Source organism: Lichenostomus cassidix, chromosome 15, assembly GCF_008360975.1.
Source record: "Lichenostomus cassidix isolate B80296 chromosome 15, HeHo_3.0, whole genome shotgun sequence".
NCBI classification, from domain to species: Eukaryota; Metazoa; Chordata; class Aves; order Passeriformes; family Meliphagidae; genus Lichenostomus; species Lichenostomus cassidix.
The window spans coordinates 3965000-3981867 of record NC_139496.1 but is presented as its reverse complement, the minus strand read 5'-3'; the positions used below and the strand labels follow the sequence as shown (position 1 = coordinate 3981867).

General features: G+C 53.8%; 2 protein-coding genes across 2 annotated transcripts in view; one reads left to right on the top strand and one right to left on the bottom strand.

Moving 5' to 3' along the window:
- Positions 1-237: 237 nt before the first annotated feature.
- On the bottom strand, positions 238-8130 carry DAO (D-amino acid oxidase). The gene is made up of 11 exons (XM_085075628.1): positions 7990-8130; positions 7002-7207; positions 6773-6887; positions 6355-6431; positions 6096-6161; positions 5686-5740; positions 5141-5245; positions 4581-4663; positions 2991-3108; positions 2327-2425; positions 238-2000 (listed from the first exon to the last, which is right to left on the bottom strand). Exons 2-11 carry the CDS (start codon positions 7193-7195, stop codon positions 1866-1868), a joined length of 1047 nt encoding a protein of 348 aa, XP_084931754.1. The 5' UTR covers positions 7196-7207; positions 7990-8130; the 3' UTR covers positions 238-1865.
- Positions 8131-8959: 829 nt separating this feature from the next.
- SSH1 (slingshot protein phosphatase 1) overlaps positions 8960-16868 on the top strand; it is a 32179-nt gene continuing 24270 nt past the window's right edge. Inside the window, exons 1-2 of the mRNA XM_085075625.1 lie at positions 8960-9083; positions 13544-13584. Of these exons, the coding sequence (XP_084931751.1) occupies positions 9018-9083; positions 13544-13584 (107 nt within the window). The 5' untranslated portion in view covers positions 8960-9017. The remainder of the gene's footprint in view (positions 9084-13543; positions 13585-16868) is intronic.

The window sequence follows — 16868 nt, the reverse complement described above, 5'->3', positions numbered from 1 at the left end:
TGAGTTCTTAATGCCCTTAATGGGACTGTCAGCAACCACAGACCTTCACAGGATGATGTTTCAGGTTCCCTGGTCTGCTCAGAATCTGGAGTGATGAGTCCTACTCCTCCAGGATGAAATGTTTAGGGAAAAGGTGTGTAGAGACATGGAATGGTGATCTCCTGGGATGTTTATATGGAATCAACATTTGAGGATCTACCCATGCCATCACTAAGAGAAAAAAAGCATCACACACGAGAGATTTGAATATTCCCTTTATTGTTCACACAGATTAAATTGCAGCCTTTAGAAGACAAACAGAATTAACCTGCAAATAAAATTACAGATCAGCTCATTCCTGTTTGCCAAGAGGCCGTGTGAGATCACAGGGCAGTGGCTCCTGTAGGCTCTGAGCTCACAGGAATCAGCTGCTTCTTGCCAGGTCTACAATTTCCTACATCCCTGTTTGTCCAGTGGAGTTTTCCCAAAAGCACCCATGTGGGGCTGGATTTGCAGCAGATTGTGCTCCTGAATGTCTCATATTCGGAATAAGTGAAATCAAGGGATCCCCTGAGGTGGGATCACAGCCCATTGGGTTCAGTGTTAATCAGCAGGGAATTTCCTCCAGCCCTTGTTATCCTTTTCCCACCTTTTCCTGATTTTACCCAGAGACTGCAACATCTCAAGTGAGCTACCAGGGATGCTGAAAATTCTTTGGACAGGCTGGCCATGAGAGTGGCTCCCAATTTCCCAAGTCCAGCTCTGTTTCCCAAGCACAGCACAGAGCTGCACTCCAGCATCCCCCATTCCTGAGGTGTGGCTGCAGCACAGCCTGGGCTGCTGAGCTATTCCTGGCACATGGAGTCATCGGGAGAGAGGAGCTGCATCACGGATGAGTAAGGAACAGTTGGATTATCCACACAGGAGAGTGAGCCAGGCACTGTGCTGGGCTCAGGACAGCCTGTGGATTTGAGGCTTCCTGACCATCCAGTGCCCTGTCTGGGATGGTTTGTAGGGCAGGAATGACACAGGGTAAGGGAAAATCAGCCAGGCTGTATGTTCAGAACAGGGTGTTGGGTCCTCAGCAGCATCCCTGAACACCCCAAAACATCCTGCTGCTCCTCTGGGAGGAACAACCCTTCCCAAGCCAGCTCCTCTCTCTGAGCTGTGTCCCACAGCTGGGAGAAATGGGAAGCTGAGGGGCCCCTGGGAGTTTTAGGGACAAGAAGAGCTATTTTCTTACACTCTCTGCTATATATAGAATCTGGCAAGTCCACAGGGCTGGAACAAGTTGCTTTTGTTGCTAAAACATCCTTTGGAAAGGCCATTTTAGGCAAGTGCTGCTGGCTGGTGCCAGCTACACAAACCAGGTGCTGCAGCCCGAGCTTTGTCCTGGCAAGAATGTGAGGAAAACTGGTGTAACCCAAGCACGTGCTCCCAGAGCTGTTGTTACTTCCCTGGGAGCCTCAGAGCTTCTTCCTACTAAGGAGCTTTTGCCTCCTGGGGGGGAGCCTGTAAATCTAATTACACACTGGGTGTCGGAGCAGCCAGCAGAGACCTCAGGTGTCCCCAGCTCTGTTTCAGATCCTGTCCCCTGGTGCAGATGAACTGCAGGACTGTCCAGGGTTCAGCTGAACCCAGCCTGCCCTTTGCAGCCTGATCCCAGACAGCTTTTGGTGCACTTTGCCTCGGGTAATTAGTCCATATTTGAAAGCCCTTCCTCCAGGCAGGTTGTGGAGGGAGAGGAGCAGTCTGGAAAACAGCAAACCTGGAAATAATTTGTGACCCAGAGCTGGAGCAGCCTACATGTGCATCCCTGTGTTGTTCCCATCATTCTGCTGTGATTCCTAAGCTACTGCTGTCACAGATTCCAGGGGAGCAGGTGCTCACAGGCGAGGCCCTGCGGGGCTGGCCAGCTGCTTCTTCTCCTGGAGGATGTTCCCAAAAAGCCGCGCTGCTGCCATGGCACAGCCCCAGTGGATGGTGATCCCGAAGCCGCCGTGGCCGTAGTTGTGAATCACCTGGGGGAGAGCCACAGGATCCCAGGATGGGTTGGGTTGGGGGAAAACCTCAAAGCCCATCTTGTCCCACCCCCTGCCATGTCCCACCGTGTCCCTGCTAGCCCAGGTTGCTCCAAGCCCTGTCCAACTGATCCCTGAGCACTTCCCGGGATGAGGCAGCCACACAATAATTTGTTTCAGTATCTCTGACATTTATCCCTAGGCTCAAAGTTTCCCTCGCTGTTGATGGGGAGATGGACCAAGGGACACCACGGTACAGTGAGGGCTTGTTTATCACAATTAACACAGCCATTAATTACACTCAGGCCCCGGGGCTGTGCAGGTACCTCTGCCTGGAGATTCCCGAGGCGGATGCTCTCCCTCTCCAGGCGGACCGAGGGCCGTGCTGGTCTCAGGCCACTCCACTCCGTGACTATCTTTGCCTTCTGGAAGCAAAAGCACGACAGCCCTGCTCAGCATTCCTTGGAGTCACACCAGCCAAATCTCCCAGCACCAGGTGAGCCCTGAGATGAGTGGGGACAGGGGGTTCCCCACCCTGCAGCAGCTCCAGGCAGGACAATTTGGGATCACAGCTGCCCAGCACCAGCATGTTGCTGAGGCAAATCCCTGTGCCAAAGCCCCAAGCCACCTTTCCTGCTAATCCAGGGAATAACAGCAGCACTGGGAGTGGACACAACCCAGCCTCACCCCACACAGCCCTTCTCTAAAGGTGTGGAGACACCACAACCAAAGGCCTGGAACCTCCCAAAGCTCTGGCTCTGTATTTTACCAGCTATATGAGTAACTATTATCCCCACAAACCTTGTTTCAGTGCCAGCCTCAGCCCTGCCTGTCCCTCAGCCAGGTGGAAGAGTCCCAGATGTCCGTGATGGACACACAGAAACCCCAACTCATGGAAACACTGAGGTCCTGTGGTTTCTCCCAGTGCCCATTCCTGAATCCCAAGCCTCCCAGCTCCCTGTGCCCCATGCTGGCAGTCAGCTCACCCACCTGGAGAGCCGGGAGCAGCCGGCAGCAGCTGTCCCAGATGAATTTGTGATCCTTGGCACTGTTCTTCTCACTCCAGTTGCCGTGCTGGTAAATCCCTCCCAGCACTGTGAACTCGCTCCTGCACCGGGAGGCAAAGGAGACACACAGTGGTGACTTGTCCCCAGATGTCCCCTGTGGGGCCACCACATGGAGGGACACTGTGTGAGTGGGGTGTTGGATCCAGCTACACCCTTAGCCTGCAAAATATTCCTGTGGGAGAAACTCCCTCACGGAGCAGGCGGAGAGCAGTGTCTGCTCGTGAGCAAGTCACTCATTAAATCCTGTCAGCCCTTCCTCGTCTGGGCAAAGCAGACAGATAATTCTATCCTTATCAAACAGGTCTGCTCCTGCCTGCCTCGGGAAGAGCTGGAAGGAATGGGATGCCTCTGGAGGGGAGCTGAGAGAACAGATTGGTGCTGCTGCTGCCCCAGACTCCTGTGGATGAACAGAGGACAGGTTAAGGCTGAGGTGGGGCCTGGGGAGGTCTGTACTAGCTAGACCCTTCCAAAACCTTGCTTGATCCTTGGGGAGCACAAAAGCAAAAGGAGGGACCCTCCTGAGCTCTCCAGCAGGGAAGGGGTGTCCTCCATGTGAGCACTGCATCCAGCTCTTCCTTTGGGATCAGCCTGGTGCCCAGCTCTGACAGCTTGAGCTAAAACAAGCACAGGCAGAGGAATTCAGCTGTGGCTGGGACTGTGACCGGGAAGCACTGAGAATATGCTGCCTGGGGGCTGTGAGCCTGCAAAGCTCCTGTTTACATCCTGGCTTATTGCCTAATCCTGAAATATTAGGACAATAGGAAGTGCCAGAGATGCAGCATTTGAATTCCAGCTTAAAGACCCTTCTCTACTGCCAGAGCAGGGTCACTGTGGGCCCTTGGGAGGAAGCAGAGCTGGGATGAACAGCAGATGGATTTATTTATCCCATGGTGTAGTTCCCTGGGCAGAGACAGGAATTGGACTCTATCTTTGTGGTCCCTTCCAGCTCAGGATATTCCATGATTCTATGATAAACCAAATGGGATGACCCCAGGCTCACCAGCAGCTCAGGGGACAGGGAAGGGAAGGGAAGGCTGAGCTTTCCTGGGCAAGTTTTGTTGAAATAAAAAAAATTCCTGCCCTGTTTTTATTGGAGGATGGATCAGCAGTGCCTTTTCCCACTCTGAGCTGCTGCACCACAGTTTGATCCACACTGCTGGTAAAAAATATGGCTACAAATGTGAAAACAAAAGATATCCCCAAAATATCTGCTCCACTGTCAGTGTTTGGCTGTTTTGGGGACTTGGCCAGGATTGAGTTTGCTTTGGTGGGATTTGGTCCTTGGAAAAGAACAGGACATGGAAGCACTGTGGTACAGGGTGCTGACTGGGAGCTCCCTCACTTTGCTGCCCACGTCCTTCTGCTCTCCTCCCACACAGCCAAGAGAAGCAGCAGGGATGAAGCCAGGCCTGGCAGACACCAGCAGGAGCTGTGTCCCAGCTGGGACTTCGGGATCACAGACAGAGGAATGACACCAGTGCCAGCCAGCCCTGCCTCAGCCACTGTCACCTACCCTGGGATGATGTAGGGCGAGTTGTAGATCCCGGATTTCAAGTCGTGAGTGATGATGAAATGCTTCACCCACGGGGCAAGGACCTGGGAGATGAAGGGAGGAAGTCAGGGAGAGCTGGAGAGTGGGTGCCAGGCTTAGGGGACAGCAGGAGGGACACAGGGGTCCAGATGTGGGACCCTCCCTTAGCTCTGTGTTCCCTTTACTGGCTTCCCTGGGAAGATGGGAATGCAGGTAGGGAGGAGCTTCCTACTTGTCTGAGTCTGTGTTTCCCCAAATAATCATCCTCTTCTCCCAGAATCTTTATATCTTTTTATTATCTGCATTATGCCTCTGACCTCCCCCAGCCCTCACCCTATGGAGAAACAGGCTGGAGGCTGAGGGCATTCCCACAGCTGAACCAGGAATGGGATCCTGGTTGGTTTCACATGACCAGAGTTTGCTGGGAATCAGGACCTGATCCCAGTGTGATCCACAAGCCCATGGTTTTCCCCAGAGGGCACAGACACTCCTCGTGGTAACAGATGGGATTTTGGGAAGCCCCCAGGCCTGCCCCACCTCACCTTGATGATTTGGCCCCGGCCAGGCTGGAGCTCTGGGTCAGGCTGCAGGTCCCCTGCACGCATCCCACTGCAGTTCAGCACCACATCCACACCCTGGGAAAACAGCTGAGGAGAGAGGGGCATGGCTGGGAGCAGCACACGAGGATGCTGCCACAGGGGCACAACATTCCTGCTGCCAAATCAGCCAAGTGCTCTTTGCAACAGCCAGGAAATGGATAAAGCATAAGGGCAGATCCATGCCACAGCTTCCCCAGCCAGCTCCTGCTGACACCCCATGTGTGCCACCAAGCCATTCCAGGGAAAGCTCCCAGTCCATGTTGGATAAATGCTCCACCCCATCCTCTGTTAACCATCCCTCAGTGCCCAACACCCTTTGTCTTCCCTGGCAGAATTTACTTCCTGGATCTTGGCACAGTCTTGCCACTGTCCCCTGGCCCATAACTCATGCCAAGGGATACCCTGGAGCAGCATGTTCCTGCTGGATGCTGCTTCTCCCCTCTGGGATGGGGCTGTGCCCTCTGCCCTGGCTCCACATCCCCACTCACCTCCTGGAAAGACTCAACCTTCTTATGGAAAAACTTCACTCCTCTCTGTGTCAGCCTGGGAGGGACAAGTTCATTTGTTACTGGCAAATTAAAAGCAAATATGTTGTTCAGCACCAGGACACCCACTCAGCATTAGAAATTACAGGAATAAAATCAAGCCCCAAATCCTTCCAAAGCCAAAAGCACTTAGATACAGCTCCAAGTATCCCAATACTTTCATTTTTGTCATGCAAAAATACACTCCTGAGTTCACTATTAAAGTGGGGAAACTGTTACCCCACCAGGGCAACGAGCAGGAATTCCAGACCCTTTCCCTGCTTCCCAGGGATGCATCCCTGCCTCCCCTATCCTGATGTGCAGGATGAAAATCCAAACCTGCAGCCAGAGGAACCAGGAGCAGCTGCACTCACCTGCTGGTGAGCCAGGGCAGGTAACTCCTGCCCTCCAGCATCAGCGCCGTGTTGAACCAGCCGTAGCTGAAACGGGAGGAGAGGAGATTGTGAGGACCTACAGGAGCCTCTTGACCCAACATTCCTGACAGCCATTGTGGATCTGGGACCCCAATTCCCCTGGGACCCCCTCACACAATAAGTGCATGATTTTTCCTCCTATTTACAGTATAAAACACCTTCTTCTACCTGAATCTCCAGAAAACAGACTGAAAAATACCTGTAACCAGGAAAGATTTCGAGTTCTTTTGGTGTCAAGTTCCTGAATCCCAGCACAATGTTCTTCCAGGATGGGTCCTACAGCAGGGAGAGTTCTGAGATGATTAATGGATTAATTCCCAGGATCACCATGGGACAGGAGCTGTGGGGAGATCAAGGGACACAGCCCATCCCAGAGGGACACAGGTGGATGTGCAGCTGCCACCACAGCTGGAAAGGCTCTGTCTCTCCCACCCTCAGAGGGCTCAGCCCTTCCTCCCACCAATATTGCCTCAGGAGCAATGAAAACACCATGTCCCAGGCACTGTCACAAGGCAAACTTGGAAATATTAGGAAGCATTGGCTGGGAAGAAGCACAGCCCTGCCCATCCCCACTGAGCTGGAGTCCTTCCCAGGCCTGGCTGTGACTTGCTCCTTACCGGCACAGGCTCTGTGAACAGGTTGTAGCCAGAAATGAGGAAAAGTCCCATTTCCTTGGCTGCTGGGGAGTGCAGGTGGCTGAGGAGGTAATCGAATGTCTCTTTATTCCAGAGCCTGTGAGGAGAATGGGAGAGTGGTGGCTCTGCCAGCCCCATGGAGCTGTGCAGCTCATGGGAACAGGGAGAGGGACACAGCACCATCCTCTTCCTCCTCCTCCTCCTGCCTTACGTCTCCTGCAGGTTGCCATGGTCACTCAGGTAGGGCTGCCACAGCCCTGCTGCCCCATCGCTGGTGGTGTGGGGGGTGAAGTGGTCAGCATAGACCTCCAGCTCCAGGGAAGGCAGCAGGCTGTGGAACTGCTCATGGATGCACAGGGCGCTGGAGAGCCCGATCACCCCGGCCCCGATGATGGCCACACGCATGGCTCTGGATCCCTGCAAGGGATGAAGGCTCAGAGGGTGGTGCTGGGGCTGCTGGACAAGCTGGGGACATCATGGGGGAACAGCAGCTCCTGCAGGAGCCTCAGCTCTGCTGCCAGAGCAGCAGGGAAGGGCTGAGATCCTCATGGTGCATCAGTGTGCATTCCTTGTAAAGCTTCCCAGGTCCTCCTCAAGCTCTGACCAGGCACTGGAATCATGGATGAGGGGTTGTGGCTCTCACAGGGGCTGGGGTTGGATCCTCACACCATTGTCACCCTTGGGGCTGCACATGAGGGTGGCTGTGCCACCACCCCAAATCCTTCTGGCCACAGCTGGGAGAATGACTGTGGGTAGATTTTGGCTGCAAAGAGGGGCTGCAGCCCCTCTCCATTCCCTAATTCCCTGTTGACAGCACTTTCCTGCCTTGGAAAAGCCCTGGGGTCACTGCCTGGACAGGGAGCAGACAAGGACCAGTTTGGGGAAGGGCTAGGAGTGCAGATCCTTGGCTGGTTCTGGGATCAGGAATAAATTCCAGCCCACAAATTTTTTTGGACAAGGTGAAGTACAGCATCTCTGTTATCCTGTGATAACAGCAGGACTGACATTTGCCAGGATGGAGGGATGAGTCATTGGAACAGCACAGTGGGAGCTGATTCCCATCTGCTGTGGTTTTATAACCCATGGGAACTGGGGTCATTCCTCCACCTGGGAAGGGACTCACCCCAGCTGCCCCTACAGCTCCAGCCAAGGAGGATCCACCAAAAAATAATGGGAATATACATTTTCCATCAGTTTACCTGCAGAGTGTAGGGTCCCCAGAGCAGTCACTGCTGTGTGCAGAGGCTTCACAGAGTCCGAGTTGTCATTGCAGCCCAGCAGGGCAAAGTCTGACTGTCCAGGGCAACAGAGCCAAAGTCTGCTGCGGCCCCAGGGAGGTGGAGTTCCCACGTGCCGCTGGCAGGAGGCCCCAAAGTCATGGAAAACGGGGTCACCACCATTGGTGGCAAAACGCCATCCCTGACACTTGTCTCCATGGTGACCGCTGGCGGATCGGGACACAGGGATGTGTTCACTGAGGATGGCATTGGAGGTCTTTTCCAACAGCAACGACTCTGTGACCTCCCAGCGTCTGGATTTCCAGAATAATTTAGGTTGGAAAAGACCACTGAGATCAACCTTTGACTGATCACCATCCTGTCAACTAGAGCAGAGCGCTAATGCCACATCCAGTTGCTTCTTGAATGCAGGATCCCTGTGGGACCTGGAAAAATCGGGTGCTTCTGGCTTAGTTTTTGGGTGGGAGGAGAGGCTGAGGGAATTGGGATTGTTCAGCCTGGAAGAGCAAAGACTACAGAGGGACCTAATTGTGACTTTCCAGTACCTGAAGGCAGCCCGATGGAAAAATTGAGAGTGACTACTTACAAGGGCCTGGAGTGACAGGACAAGGGGGAATGGCTTCACACTGCCAAAGAACAGGGTTAGATGGGATATTGGGCAGAAAATCCTCCCCGTGAGGGTGGTCAGGCCCTGGCACAGGTTGCCCAGAGAAGCTGTGGCTGCCCCTGGATCCCTAGAAGCATTCAAGGAGAGATCGGACAGGGTTTGGAGCAACCTGGGATAGCGGAAGGTGGCCCTGCCCGTGGAATGGGATTTGGGAATGGGATGGGCTGGGAAGCCACGCCCACTGGACCAAACCACGCCCCCACGCCGGAGCCACGCCTCCCTCAAGCCCCGCCCTTTCCCCCTCTGGCCCCGCCCCGGCCCGCCCTGGCCCCGCCCCTTCCCGGCGTGAAGGGGAGGCGGCCGCGGCCCCGCAGCCGCAGCCATGGCGCTGGTCACCCTGCAGCGCTCGCCGACCCCCAGCGCCGCCTCCTCGGCCAGCACGAGCGAGGTGAGCTGCGGCGGGATGGGCAGGGAAGGGGAGAGTGGGCCCCGGGCGCGGCGGCGGGTGGGGAGCGGGGAGGGGCGGGTGAGGCCCCGCTCGGGGACAGGCCCCTCACAGCCCCCCCGGCACCCCGTGTCTCGAAGCTTCTGGTTTCATCACCTCCACAGGCCCGGGTCCCTCGTGGTCCCCCCGATATCCCCCAGGCCTTGGCTCCATCACCATCGCAGACCCAGGACCCTCATGGTTCCGGCCTCACGGCTCTGGCCCTTCACAGCTTTCCCCCTCCAGTCTCTGGTTCCACCCCGTCGCGGCCCCCTGGCCCTCCATAGCCACTTGCCCTCTATCTTCATCCCCATGGCCTAGCTTCCGACAGCCCCTGTCCCCGCTCAGCCCCTCACAGTCCCCCCAGCCCCTGGTTTCATCCCCTTCACAGGCCCTGCTCCCTCATGGCCCCCAGCCCTACAGCCCCCTGGTTCCCATAACCACTTACCCAGTCCTCATCCCATTACAGCCCCCATGGCCCTGAGCCCCCTGCCCCTTACAACCCACCCCTCCCTGGCCCAGCTCAGCCCTTCACAGCCCCCACCCATCCCAGCTCCTTCCCCTCACAGCCCCTGATGCTGCCCAGCCCAGCCCTTTGGTGCTGCCAGGCTGAGCCAGGCCTGCCTCTGTCCTGCTGTCCCCCACACACCCCATTCCCCCACGGCTGTCCCCCATTCCAACCCTCAGCTGGCATTAGCCTGAGCTCCCTAAACCCTGGGGCAGCCTGCTTCACCCCTCTTTTGCCAGGTAAACCCCTGGGCAGAGTGCTGGGCCTGCCTGCATGGAGCAGCTGTGGTCCTAGACCTTCTCCCTTCTTGGCATCCCAGAGCTGCCACCACCTCCTGCCCCAAGGATGCTCTGCTTTGCCCTGAGTTACCCCATTGTCCTTGTGCTGCTGTGACACCACTTCTCCCCACATCTGCTGCAGCTCCTGCCCCTCAGGGAGCTCATGCCAGCCCTTCCCCAAGGTGACCATTTTCAGTTCTCCAGGAGCAGCTCCCATCCTGCTCCACCCCATACCTGTGCCTCTCCTCACTGTGGCACATCCTCTACCGTGCTGTTGCTCTCTCCTTCTCCCAGCTCTGCTGCTCCAGGGACCTCTACCTGCCACTTCACCTGCCCCATGGTGCCATCCATGCATCCATGGTGTGGCACTCCGTGTGTCCCAGCTCTGCTTCACTGCTGTGCCCCAGAAATGCCCTCTCCTGCCTCTGCCCAGCCTTCTGCTTCTCCCCACCTCAGCTCCCACATGCCATCCAGACACAACTGCACCTCCAATTTCTTCTTGCCTTTTTCCCTGCTAACCCCTCTGCTTTGTGACCCTCAAAGACAGGCCTGGTGTTTCTCTGCACATCCTCCCCACACATCCCTCTCCCCCACAATTTCTTGCTCTGATACTTGCTGTCCTTGGCTTCGTTCTGTTCCCACTCCTGCCAGGTAAACAATCCTATTTGTCACCTGTCAGGTCCCTGTGACTCCCCCGATTAGCTGGTCTGAGGGGGGAGCAGGAGGGGGGAGCCACAAAGCTCCCAGGTTCTCCCTCTCCCCAGGGGCTGCTGGGGGTCCCTGGCTGCAGGGACCCAGTTTGGGCCACGCTGTGCTCATTGAGGAACTTGGAGACAGAACCTGCACTTTTCTAAGGAATTTTCGGAATTAATTCTGTAGGATCTGGTTTGGACAAAGTCTTAAACAAAACCTAGCAGCCACCCAGTCTATGGAGATGAAAATGAGCTGTAACCTCGGTGCAGGCAGTGGAATTAGACTGGATTTAACTGGTGCAGGTGGGAGAGGAGTCACAGCAGGCCTTGCCATGTACATCTGTGTTAGGCATTGCTTTGTGTCAGAGCTGCTGCTGGTGATTGTAGATTCTGTGAGGTGACCATACAATTCTCCTTTTTCCTCCCAAAAATGCTGCCCCAAATTTTGGTGTTGTCCGTGGCAGGGCCCTTCTGCCACCAGCACCCACAGCTCAGGTGTGTCATGGTGGCTCCCAGAGGAAGACATTGACTCCTGTTGGAATGGTCTTTTCTGGCGTGAAATACCATAAAATTATGATTTCCAGATTCAGCATGTTGTTTTTGCAAAGTTAATTTCAAAGAAAAATCCCGTCAAAAAGTGCCAGCCTGCTCCTGTTCTTTTAGGATCTTTCTTGCAAGGAAAGTCAGGGCTCGTTGGGGCTTTTAGTCAATGTGAATAATTATTAGAAGATATTTTAATGGAAAATGATGACCACACATCCTTGCTAATTGTGACTGTGCTGCTGTGGCCTCTCCTAACTCATGAACCCAAAGGAATTTATAAAATGGATGCTGCTGCCTTGACATAGTGTGCTATAAATTCTTAGGGAGAGAGTGGTTCTCACACTTGCAAACTTGCACTGCTTGTGCATCTCCCTTCCACACACACCCCTCCTGCTCCCTGTGGTCCTTCAGCGTGGCCACACTCAGCACTGTCCCTAGGAAGGGAGGTGACAGTGGCTGTGGGGTCTGACCACGGTGGGATCCACAGCACCGTGTGGTGCACCCCAAACCCTGCCAGCTCCAAGGGGTGCTCTGGGCAGGACAAGGCAGGAGGGCTCAGCTTGGCAGCTTTGCTGCTGCCTTGCTTTGGTTTTCCTGCAGTTTTTAGTAGAAAATACAGGGAAAGTTGGCTTTCGGAATAGCTCAGCTCCTGCAGGAGAGGAGCCCACAGCAGCTCCAGGCTCAGCCCTGCTGCTGAGCCCCAGCTGACGACATGCAACAGTCGTCATCCTCAGAGTCACATTTGTTTAAAAAGGAAAAAAGTTTTTCTTCCCCTTGTTGCTACGTGACAGCCCCAAACAAACAGGAGGGTGACCCTGCAAAGGTCCCAAACCTGCCAGACCTTCCCAGGGCTGGGGGATCTGCCAGTGGGGGCACTGGGACTCGGGGTGCTCTGGGGCCCTGCCTGCAGCCCAGCTCTGCACTGTAAACAGACTAAAAATAGCCATGGTATGCTCCTCACCCTCAGCTGGGTCAGTCAGGACAGCCTTGTGCATCTCCCTTCCTCCAAATAGCCACAGTTCCAATATCCGGCCTCTGCTGTTGCATTTGCAGGATTTTTTTTTTCCCCTGGCTTTACTTGGTTCTCACAGATTGTCAGCAGAGTGGCTCCTGTGTGCTGAAACCTCTCGAGTCCTAACTTGAGAGGGTGGGGAGCAATCCACCCCCCTCCCCAAAGCTCCAGTCTTGAGCATTTGAAATTACACTATTTGCATATTTTTAACTTGTACAAAACCACCCAGAAACAAGTAACTCTTATGGGGATCCTTATTTGATGTGGGTTCTGAGCAATGCTGTAGGAAATACCAGGATATCCCCCAAGTGTCAGCCCTGATGGAGCCTGATTCCTTCAAGGCTTGTGTCCATCAGCTGTGTCAGGATCTGGTGTGTTGTGGGTGTGAAGGATTTCCTGTAAGGTCCCTGCTTTGCTTCTTGGGCCCAAACCTTCTCCCCAGCACAGCCCTGCCCTCCAAAGGGGATGCTCCCAGCTCTTTCTCCTCTGTTTACTCACGCAGGACCAAAGGAGAGCTATCTTAAAGCCTGTTGGGTTTTTTGTTTTTTGTTTTTTTTGGTCAGCTCTGGATGCAATTAGCCCCAACTCTGCTTTTCTTTACTGAGGAATTTTGTCTAGCAGCTAATAGGAAAGTTGAAGGAGATGGCTAGAAAGCATAACTGTGGAAATGCTTGGGTTTGGAAGCAGGCTGAGGCCACACTCCTCTTTTGAGGAGAGTAAATAAAATGTAATTTCACCTGAGCAGCCAAATTTGCTTCCAGAGGGACTTTCCAGCAGTGCCTGGTGCAAAATAGCCTGTTTTAATCCATGCCTGCCTCCAAAGCAGCGTGTTCCTCAGGAAGGCAGCAGACAGAGGACGTGCAAGGAGGTGGGCATTGTGCTGGCCTGGGGACACGTGTGCCATCATCCAGGTGGAGGTGACCTCCTTGGCCTGCCGGTGTGAGCCCTGGAGCTGCACATCAGGCGCTGGAGCTGGGACAATCCCAGGGAACACTTCTGGCTGTGTCCTTGTGCCTGGGACACCCCGAATCCCAATTATTCGTGCCCAGCCGTGGCTGCCAGCCCGCTGCCCTCACGTGTGTGCGCAGTGGGAGCGAGGTGTGCGCTGCGGTGACGTCGGGGTTGGCGCTCTTCAAAGCGCTCTGCGCTCCAGGACCAGCTTGCCAGGATTAGGACCTAATAGCTTTAAAATCCCCGTGAGCCCCTTTGTCACCCGGCGCCGGGTGCTGGTGGCATACAGGACTAGGGAGTGTCACTTATCCCTGGCACCGGGGAGAAAAGCCCCGCGGCAAACAGCCCCCCACATCCTGTTGGTGCAGGGATTTTATTTAAAGGTGTTACGTGGAAACAACCAACATGTAACTTTCTCTTGTATCCTTTTCTCCCCTCAGGCGGAGGTCGGTAGTGATGAAGAGCGTAGATTAAATGTGAGGTAAGCAGAGCTTTTTGGGCTCCAAACATCTTTTCCACTGTTGTTAACTGTCTGCCAAGCATCCCAGTCCTGATCCCGCAGAGATCCCCGACCTTGAGCCTGTGCTTTGCCTGGAGGGGATGGCATGGTCTGCAGAGAGCTGAACCTGGGGATGATCTCTCCCTTATGAGTTTTGAGATGAACATTTAACGAGCTGAAAGCACAGAAGAGAGTTTGTGATCCTTTTTCCCCTGGTGGGAAGGCAGTGGAAAATTGCTGGTCAGCTCTGGCCACAGCACTTTAATGTTATCACAGCATCTCTGGCTCTGCTGCTGCTGCTCCCTGAGGCTGGGGCTCCACTGGGGAAGGGGGCTCTGCTGCCAGGGTGGGGAGAGGAGAGCTCTGCTCATTCCTGGGTATTAACTGCCAGGAATTTGCCCCCTTGGGGTTGTTCAGAGCCACTGTGTTCATGTGAGGGGAGAACAGGGCTGAGCTGTGCTGCCAGGGAAGAGAAAGGCTCCTTTCGCTGACACTGTGCAGATCCCAAGTGGTGACACAAGCTCATGTGCTGGGGCTAATGGGGCTCTGAGTAATGCTGAGGATGGCTCACTCAGCCTGGCTCTTGCAGGCAACTCTAACCCTCTAACCTGTAAACCACAGCCCAAGGGAGAAGTGTAAAGGTACAGCAGTGGTTCAGCAATCAGTCTCTTCTCCTTGTCACTCCTTCCTGCTTTCATGATCCTGGGTTCAGGAAAAGCAAAGCTGCTCATGCTGCTGCTTAGACTGTGCTTGCTCTGCAGGTGAAGTCAGAAAGCAGGGCTGCTTGTGGACAGAGTAGGAAGGTGTTGGACTTTTTTGTTTCTGTGTTCTGAGGTAGTTTCTCCTGGCTGCTGCCCACCTGGGATGCCTGGAGTTCCATGGCTCTCCTGTCTGCAGACAGAAGTGCTGTGTGTCTGTTATGTGTGCTCTCCTGTGTGTGGGCATTTCGTAGCTGTCTGTAATGCCATTGGAGAGCTGACTTAGTGGAGAATGGATTTTGTATTGATTAAAACAAAATTCAGGATTCCTGGATCTGCTCCTTGTGCAGGTTCCCAGTAGGAACCTGCTGAAGCCACGAACAGCCACACAACCCTAATTCTTGTGCTTTTCCCCATGTGGTATTAAACAGTAACATGTAACCAAGCAGGATGGCAGCCTCCTCTTTAGGATATACAGTTCTGTGCTGAAAGAGAAAATACAGCTTCATCCTCTTCATTGCAAATGTTCTCACTGTAAAAATAAATCCTGGGGAGATCTTTAGATTTGTGGCCACCTTTGGTCTGTCTGGCCTCTTTACAAGCCAGGCATGTGCATTCACCACTGCCAGAGCCACCAGTTCTGTAGATGCACTTAGGCCAGGCTTAAAGGCTGATGCTTTTCTCCTGGCTGTTGAAAAATGCTGCAGCCCTGACGTTGGACACTGAGATCCCATGAGTTTCCTCTGTCCTTCAGTCTCCTGGGGCTGCTCTTCCGTATAGGATTGTCAGGATAAGAATCTGGTAATTAAATAGCCAGACAGACCTTGAGAATCAGATGGCTCTGGTGCACAGCCTCTGCTGTTCTCTGGGGGAAACACTGCCAAGAGCTGAAGGAAACGCACAGACACAACACAGATGATAAGTGAAGCTCCTGTTCGTTTGGTGGGTCGATCCTGTCCCCTTCCCAGTGACTGCTGTCCCCTTTTCTGCTCCAGATCAATCCACTGAGACTCTGCCCGGTGCCCAGGGGGTGGCAGAATTGTTCAACTTCATTCTGCTGCTTCTCTGAAAAAAAAAACCCTGCAGGAATGGCCTGTGCTGGTGTTTGTGCCTCGTTCAGTGCTGGTCTAGCCTTGGTGACAGCTGGGTTTTGTCACACATGCCCTGAGCACAGGGGTCAGCAGTCCAGCTCCTGGCTCTGCAGACCTTGGAGATGTAATGGTTGGGGAAAAGGAAGGGTTTTTGGAAATATGTCCCCAGCGTGCTGCCAGCTCAAGCTGTGTTTCATCAATACAGGATGGCTGTGCTAGTACACATTTATGACATAATGTACTCATCTGCCTGGTGAACAAATGATTTTTGTTCATTCCAAAAAAATTCCAGGATTTTCATTTGAGGTTGCATAGTTGGATCTGGTTCCATGAGCCATCTGATTGCTTTCTTGGAGGAACAGGTCTGGATCATGGTTTTGCACCCAGCCACGTCTTGCTGCTCCCTGGTCATCCCTCCTTATGGTTTCTGTCATTCCAAAATGCTTTTCTTTCTCCCTGGAACAGCTTCTAACCCAGCACAGACTGAGGAGACAAGCACTAGGTTCAGCTTTGCTTTCAGAGATATTGCTGCTATCTGCATTTTCTTAGACATTAATCTGCTTTAGGCCGTCTGTTTCTCTGTTTCCAAAAATTTTGTGGAAGCTTCAACAATGTAGCATCCACGCTGTTCCCAGCAGGCAGCCAGGAGTCTGTGTTGCTCCCTGATTGTAAATTCTTAGAGCAGGAGGAAAAGTAAGAGCACAGAGAGATCTGAGAGCCCCGTTGGGCTCAGTGCAGCCAGAAGCTGCACGTCTGAGCTGTGTTATCTGTGTCTGCTCAAACCTTCCTTCCCGGATAACCATCAGGCAGATGCTGTGGCTTGATCTCTTTTTCCCCCTAAAGGTGCAGAGCACCCACAGCTCACCCAAATCTTTGGAAAACTGCTGTCAGGGCTAGGCCAAGCCCATGGGAGGACGTGTTAGCCTGGAGTTAAGCACAGCCTTAAGTTCTCCAAGATGGAGTAGTGTGTGAGCCTCATGCGTGTGGTGCTTGTGGCCTTATCTCAGCCCCACATCCTGCTGCTCCAGCTCCCAGCAGCCTCTCAGGAGATGATATCAGGGAGGAGGCAGAGCACAGCCGACCTCTTTCTCAACTGCCTGCTCTGCACAGGGCTGGATGTGCAGTTTTTCCTTTTTGGTGCAACCCAGTTGATTCTCACCCTTGGCCACTGGCTGGCTCTGTCACACCGACTCAAAGGAGATGTTATAAAACCCAAATCACTCTGTGAGTGTTGGCTGTTTCTCAGATGTGGTTGGCAAACACAGCAAAATAATCACTGGTTTTAATTACAAATATAAATAGGTTTGTTTAGCCAGTGGTTCTGTAATCTTTGCCATTATTGACTTTCCAATCACAGCCTAAATGTGGGGCTTGGGTGAACATTTTTCAGGCACCTTCTGCAGGGAGATACAGGTTGAACTACTGCAGAAGGGCCTGGAAGTTGGTTATCTCCAGGCTCTGATCAAGCCTGAAGATG